The sequence below is a fragment of the Oculina patagonica genome, chromosome 12 (assembly GCF_052425735.1).
Source record: "Oculina patagonica isolate OP01 chromosome 12, crgOcupat, whole genome shotgun sequence".
Lineage (NCBI taxonomy): Eukaryota > Metazoa > Cnidaria > Anthozoa > Scleractinia > Oculinidae > Oculina > Oculina patagonica.
In genome coordinates, this window is record NC_135769.1 from 14,513,521 (window position 1) to 14,521,358 (window position 7,838).

The following is a 7,838-nucleotide window of genomic DNA, read 5'->3' on the forward strand; positions in this document are numbered from 1 at the left end:
AAAGTGCAGTCAATCGAATCCAAACAAACTCATTTCTTTTTTGTTGGTATCTGACTGTTACGTTCCTTTATTTTAAAACTAATACGGTGAAAAGTTTAGCAATGTGTTCCCGGTGTGATCCTTAGATAGGGTACCTAAATTCTATTAGCTAAAATAAACGCCCACCTAAACGAAAAATTTTCTGTTTAGGTATTAGAAAAGCGATTTTATAAAGATTTGTGTCTTGCCGTGCGTGGTTAGCCGTTATTTGGGTCGTCACGGAACGCTTCTCCTCCCCTTAAATAGGGTGTCATTTTTCGGGTTTGGGCCTTAAAAAGAGTATTAATTTTCGCTTTCTTTATCCTTAAATACGGTCAGGGGTTAAGAACCTTGGCGGCACACCCCTATCCAAAATTTATGCGAGTACCCCCCCCCCCCCTCGGGTGGTGTACGCAGTGTCGCCTGTGGTAAAAGGAAAACAGCTGTGGCGACGTAAAACTAACTAGCCCGATTCGAAAATAATCATGTTTCCACTCGCATTAAATCATAGTGATGACTAGTGATGATAGCATTTGGAGAATAAGTTTCAGAGTGTGACCACGCTTCTTAAATCTGCCTCTACGAGGTTTGTAATTGAATTATTTTTAGACGCTCTGCCGCAGCAAGGCTGTAGTTCTTGTTTTTGTATTGTATTTATTGTTTAATAAAGCTTTAAATAAAGCTTACACAGAAAATAAATGTACAGCAATACAAGTAAATAAAATTATTTTAACGACGCTTGGTGATCGCAACAAGCCAGTATGGTGTTGTTATATTGATAACTTCGCAGGCGTCTTTGTCTCACAAACAACAAGTCCGCCATTTTTTTCTAGTTTAATCGGCTGATATTTAGTGAGTTAATCATCACCCAGAGCAGTGTTAAATTTAACCCTTAGTTTAATCGTTGATTAACGCTAATCTAATCGCGTGTTTAAATTTAATCGCCAATTAGCATATTTACTCGCTGATCAGCGCTAATCGGAGTTTGGAACAACCGGGCCCTGAATGTAAAATTACGTTTAAATGCTCATTCTCAAGCTTGTAGAGCACATCTCAATAATAAATCAATATAACCTTTCCTAATCTACGCACTTAAGGGACCATAATTAACCGTCATTGTCAACCCTAGTAAAAACAGACCCGGAATTCCGGTGGAATTCCGCCGGAATTCCAGCCCGGACTTGCCTGGAATTCCAGGTAGAATCCGGGTGGATTCCAGGTGGAATCCACTGGAATTATTGCCGGCATTCTGCTGGTATTCCGCCGGAATTCCGGACTATTCCAGCTGCAATTCCGTGATAATTCCGGCTGGAATTCCACCGGAATTATTGCCGGCATTCCGCCGGAATTCCGGACAATTCCAGTTGGAATTTCCATGATAATTCGGGCCGGAATTCCGCCGGAATTCCAGACTTTTCCAGCTGGAATTCCAGGGAAAATTCAGCCCGGTATTCCGCCGGAATTCTGGACTATAGACCGGAGGGAATTCCAGCGGAATTTTGGGTCGAAGCTTTTCCGACTGGAGTTTTGCCGGAATAACGCCGGAATTAGCTAGTAGCACTACTGATTTTCTTGTTTGAACTGGAGCAGTGACAACATGGATTTTTTGAATAGAAAAGCAGCCTTACAATGTTTACTCTACAATGTACTTATAAATGCAAAGAATATTTTGCACACGGTGAAATGAATGCAAGGAAAGAAAATTTTTTAATCAAAAACAAACATCCACAACATGTAACTTTCAACCTTTTTATTTACTAACAACTATTCTTATAACTCTACAGTAACATGTACATATTAAGTGAATCTGACTTGAGATAGAAAGTTGAAAGATAGATACACTTATTCTTGGTTGTGGTTAACATGCGAATAAAAAAAGGTCAAATAATAAAACGATGCGATATTCAATGTCTTTGATCGCATGACCAACTGTTTTCGTTCGCGATTGTATTCGCCATGTTCATTTAATTTGTATACATGTACACAAACTGTTTAAAAGTGCTTACCTCTCAGTTGATCGATCGTAGGTTGTTTCATTTCTTGTGGTAATAAAATTATTGCTGAACACAGTAGTATAGTTGCTGATGAGACCACTTCATTTCACGCATACAACTGTTTCAAACATCGAAACATTTCAGCACAAAGAGACGGCGTCGCTTCGCATTCCACAAACCGATGCAAAGATCTGTCGTTGGCCTGTTCCATTTCTTGAGGTAATGAAATAATTTATAGCTGAACACAATTGCTGACGAGACCACTTCATTCACGCGAACAACTGTTTCAAACATCGAAACATTTCAGGACAGAGACGGCGTCGCTACGCATTCCACTCCGATGTAAAGACGTCAGGTAATTACATTGTTTACAACGCTGCAGAGAATCTTTTTTTCCGGCAGCAGAAAGGAAGGAGTTTACCTATATAAACTGCACATTACATGAAGAAACAGGAGAGACGATTCCCGCTTAAAGAAACGGTCAAGTATAAAACGTTCAGGTCTCATTACAGGCGGAAAACTAAACATGTTTTCAAAGTTGACCAATTAGATTAAAACGTCTCATATGTCAGAGATCACGTTTCAGTGTGTTGTCACGAAAATTGAAAGCATGCAGAATTTTCATGGCTTGTTTGGAAATTTGTCTTTGAAAACAAACATTTTCTTTATTTCAAGGATTTCTACTATCCAGGATTATACTGACACTAACAAACCGATTTAATTTTCGGAGCGGATTTACTAAGATCAGACTTTCAAGGAGCAAATGCAAGAAACTGCAGACATCGCCCGCAAAATATGGACGTAAATAAAACTTAAGAATGAGTGACATTACCTGTTTACAAGGGCAATGAGTGGTAAGTGTGTGCTATAGTCTCAACCCAACTCTTGATTTAGATTTGGAGCGCAGAACGAACGGCGAGCTGCCACTGAATATTATTTAAGATTATGAAGATCTAACAAAAGGATTTCTTGGATTTACTATTTCTCCATCGCAGAAGAACTTATAAACACAGGACATTACTTTGTGGCTCGGCGGTTTGATTCGGTAAAGAGTCGAGTCTATTGTTTACTCACAGTGTTTGCATTACCGCACGTGCATTTTAGTCGATCAAGATTGGAGTACAATTGAATTCTTGTTGGATTGGAATAGACTGAGCTTCATTAATCTAAAGTTTCTTTTAAGGAAAGGTTATCCACTGTTAACCAGCGTTGAGCCGTGGAGCTACCACACACTCGTTCAATAAACCTGCTTCAATCGACTGATAAGCTGCTAAGCCACAAGAATATGTACCTATCTCATTTTATTTACATTTTATAAACGTTGAACTCAAGTGGCCACTGAGACAAATATAAATAAATGCGTTTTATTCTTTGTACCTGTTTGTACTGCTGACTGTATTTTAGCGAAGACATTAAGCTTAATTAGTGGAAACGATCCATTTAGACCATGTCTTCAAGTATTTTTTGAGACTTATGCAATAATTGTACAGACGAAAAAAATTGTGTAGATTGTCAGAAACTCTATTATTTTGCCTATCGTTTTGATTGAACTCTCACTCATAATGATTTTTGGGGAAAATCATGGCATTGGGTGCAGCCATGAAATACAAAATCTCCATATAAATCCAGCGGACTCAGAATTCCAGATTCCACTTGCCCGGTATTCCACTGGACTCCAGATCTCCTTACCTGGCATTCCACTGGACTCCGGAATTCCGGGTTCCCCTTACCTGGAATTCCACTGGACCCCGCACTCTGGACCTGGCATTCCACCGGACTCTGGAATTCCAGGTTCCCCTTACCCGGAATTCCACTGGACTCCGCACTCCGGACCTGGCAGTCCACCGGACTCCAGAATTCCGGGCTCCACTTACCCGGAATTCCACCTGGAATCCTCCCCGGACCTGGAATTCCGCTGGAATTCCACTGGAATTCCGGGCCTATTTTTACTAGGGAAGTTCTTTTGAAATGCATTCAAACAATTTCCCCTCAAAAGTCACAAGTCCTTTTCATTCGTATCTCCGAAGATTTTCAACAATTACTTGGGCAAACCCGAACCTTGCCGACAAGTAAATTACCGAGTTTTCGGTGTCAAAAGACAGCGGTATGCCCCATTTCTGAACAACACATTTAATCCATGGCTGTGTTGTAATGATGCTTAATCATAAGGACATCAAGACGATGATAATGTGTAATTCATTACAAATTCAGTTATTACTTCACGCATGCCCATGAAGTGGTAGATGTCCCTGAGGGGACTAAGTGACTTAGCAACAGAATGCAGTTTTATCCGTGTAGATCAAACGAGTAAACAAACTAGCGAACAAATGCTTTGAACGTGAAAACATTGATAAATTCAGTTCAGGCAAGCAAACACTCGCTTTAAATATGTGACCTCTTTTTTTGGCGTCATTGCAAGCCGAGTTTCGTAAACAATTAAAGAATGGCGCTTCAAAAAGCTTCGAAGCACTTTCGATCATCTACAACAACGACATTCATTGTTTTTTGGTGATTTTAACTGTGGAATGATCTTTATAGGTAGAAATAATGTTCTATGAAAGTTCATGATGCGCCATAAACGTTTATCTTTTTTCAAGAAAGTTTCGAACACACGCCGGCGAGACTTGTTTGCTAATTGATTGTCTATTGTAGCATACATGGCAAATACGGAAAAATAATATCTCTGGTTCTATTTGGTGTAAATCGGTGATTTAAACGGTGAAATGATCTTATTAAATAAAAACAATCGTCTACGAAAGTTTTTATGACCCGTTGTGAAAATTTATTAACTTTTTTGCGAGGTAAAGTTTCTGTCTTTCGGCGCGTGCCGGCGAGACTTGTTTGTGGAATGAATAATTGTCGGCTCATTGTCTGATGAAGCGTCACGGCAAGTAGTAGAAAGAATGATTTCTCTTCGTTGGCATAAATCGTTTATTTAAACGGTGAAATGATATCAATGAGAAGAATTGCTGTTCTATGAAATTTTATATGATGCGCCGCGTCGGCCGTGAACATTTATTAAAAGATAAAAGTTTCGGTCTTTAAAAAGCAACCTGCGCCAACGAGACTTGACTCGTGACAACAATCACTTGTCGCGCGTATTGACCCTGTATTCAACAGATCAAAAAAATACTTTCGCTCGCAGAAATATTGCAAGCACACTTACCACAACAATTTAATCTTAATCAGGAATGGTTTCTTTTACTATAGAATTCTTTGCTGTTATAAACACCTTTGAAAGCTTGTTCAAGTGGTGATTTAATTCTTGTGGGACGCGTACGTATGCTCCAAAGGAAAAAAATATTTGTCGGCGCGTAGGAAATATTCAGGTAAAGTGAGACCAAGCTCTTTGTTGCATTCACACAAACGAACGCACGCTTTTAATATGAGAACCACCGTAAGTTTTATTCAGACAAGCGAACGTATACGCACGCTTTAAACGTAAACATTTCGATTAATTTCCCTTAGATAAGCGAGCGTACGCTTTAAACATAAACATTTCGATTAGTTTCCCTTAGATGCCAGCACACGCTTTGAACATGAGCCGATAAACATTTTACTAGCAAAATAATATGTTTTGCTTTCAAAACCTGTTTTGACATTGATACAAACTTGGACTCGAACCTCGTTTTCAGAGCCCGCTTTGAGACTCCCAAGACGAATCCTGATTAGATGTGAGGGCTTCTGAATATTAAGTACCCGACCTGACTCGGGTCCTCTGAATTACACATTTTCATCGCCGTGATGTTGTCATGATTTTCCAGAAGTATACATTAAGCTCTTTGTTGCATTCACACAAACGAACGCACGCTTTTAATATGAGAACCACCGTAAGTTTTATTCAGACAAGCGAACGTATACGCACGCTTTAAACGTAAACATTTCGATTAGTTTCCCTTAGATAAGTGAGCGTACGCTTTAAACATAAACATTTTGATTAGTTTCCCATAGATGCCAGCACACGCTTTGAACATGAGCCGATAAACATTTTACTAGCAAAATAATATGTTTTGCTTTCAAAACCTGTTTTGACATCGATACAAACTTGGACTCGAACCTCGTTTTCAGAGCCCGCTTTACCCGACCTGACTCGGGTCCTCTGAATTACACATTTTCATCGCCGTGATGTTGTCATGATTTTCCAGAAGTATACATTTTTAAATCAATTTTAGAAAAGCAAGAACCTGTTTTAAAATTTGAGGCTAAATAGGTTCTTATAAAAATGGTAAGTTGTTATCTAATTTGCAAATTTTTAATAGCCTAACAGGTTCTTAAATGTTAGGTTCTTACTCGCGGGTTTTTACTGTATACCCGGGTGTATAGGAGACTTAAGCTTATCACGGTAGCTTAACTCACTCTTTTCTTAGTTCCTGCTCCTTTCCCGTCGGTCCAGCTTTTCCTCTTTCTTCCTCTCTTTCCGTTTCGCCCTTGTTACCTCCCTTTCCCTTCTTTTTGCCTTTCTTTTTAGCTGGCATCTCGCCTTTGGCACAAAATTTAACACCTACTGTTTTCTTCGGACCTTCTCGTCGTTCTCGTAAACGTAAACACTTGAAGGAGAAGGAGCGAAGGAGCGTTGTTATGGCTGTTGACGCCTGCGATTCCGCAGCGGATGTTTATGACGTCATGTATGACCACGTAATCAGTTCTCATCGTTCTCAGCTCGTTCTCAGCAGGAGGGAGCGGTAAACTCGCTGCCTCGTCCCCAGGCGTCCTCGTCCTTGGTCGTGCACGGTTCGCTTGGTGTTGTGGGACTGACGTGCACGGTTCGCTTGGCGTTCTGGGCCTGATGCGGACGGGGAAGCGGACGCGCTCCGCGGCTCGCTCCCTAACCATCAATCCCCGCGCTCCCTGTTTTCCCGCCTTACCGCCTCAACGTCCGGCCAATCGGCGCCTGGGGACGAGGCAGGTAAACTCGTCAGCTCGGTTGTCCCGAGGTCTTGGGCAATCGTGACGTCACAGCCATCGAAAATGGTGGCGTAGCCAATGTAAGATAAAACTGGTTCAAGCTGTTTTTCTACTCATTCCAGGTTTAAATGATGTTGTGTTTCGGTCACAACATGTAGCTGTTTTCGTTCTGTCTTTAGAAGTAGGTGCACAGGCAGACCACCTTATGTGTTCGTGGTTAATAATTGTTGACATAAGGTTACGTTGAAATCAATGGCGCATATAGAAGATATATAGAGAAACATTACGTCACTTTGATTTACTACAAAATATAAAACTTGCTCTAAATGATTCAATAAAAGTAAAGATGAAATGTTGAATGAGTCTTTGCCGCCTCGAGCCCTTTAAGCCGTTTATTTTGCGAGATCATTTAGCCCTCAATATGTACATAGCCAGTTCAACCACCCCCCAAGCATCATCAAAAACATACCGGAAGCAATCAACCGGCGTCTATCCACCATTTCGTCCGACCAAGAGGTCTTTGACGAAGCAGCGCCGCCGTATCAAGAAGCGTTGCGGAAGAGCGGCTATGCATTCAAACTTGAATTCAAACCTCTACCATACAACAGAAATATCAGGAACAACTTCGGGCGTGAGTTCATCAGCTTTATCGAAAGATCCTTCCCACCGGGCCACAAGCTGAGAAAAATTTTCAATAGGAACACCTTAAAACTCAGTTACAGCTGCATGCCGAGCGTAAAACAAATTATAGATGGCCATAACAAAGCCATTTTAAAGAAAGCTAAAGTAAGAACACCACAGCAAGACGAAGGTAGAAAGTGTAACTGAGGAAAAAGAAGGAATGCCCACTGAATGGTGAATGCATAGTGGATGAAATCGTGTATCAAGCTACGGTCACGACTGGAAATAAAACGGAAACGT

At 40.7% G+C, this 7,838-nt stretch overlaps 1 protein-coding gene across 1 annotated transcript in view; it reads right to left on the minus strand.

The window, feature by feature from the left end:
- The window catches only part of LOC144632710 (coiled-coil domain-containing protein 166-like), a 53,967-nt gene extending 47,351 nt beyond the window's left edge, over nt 1–6,616 (minus strand). Inside the window, exon 1 of the mRNA XM_078491419.1 lies at nt 6,369–6,616. Within this exon, the coding sequence (XP_078347545.1) occupies nt 6,369–6,487 (119 nt within the window). The 5' untranslated portion in view covers nt 6,488–6,616. The remainder of the gene's footprint in view (nt 1–6,368) is intronic.
- Nucleotides 6,617–7,838: the final 1,222 nt, after the last annotated feature.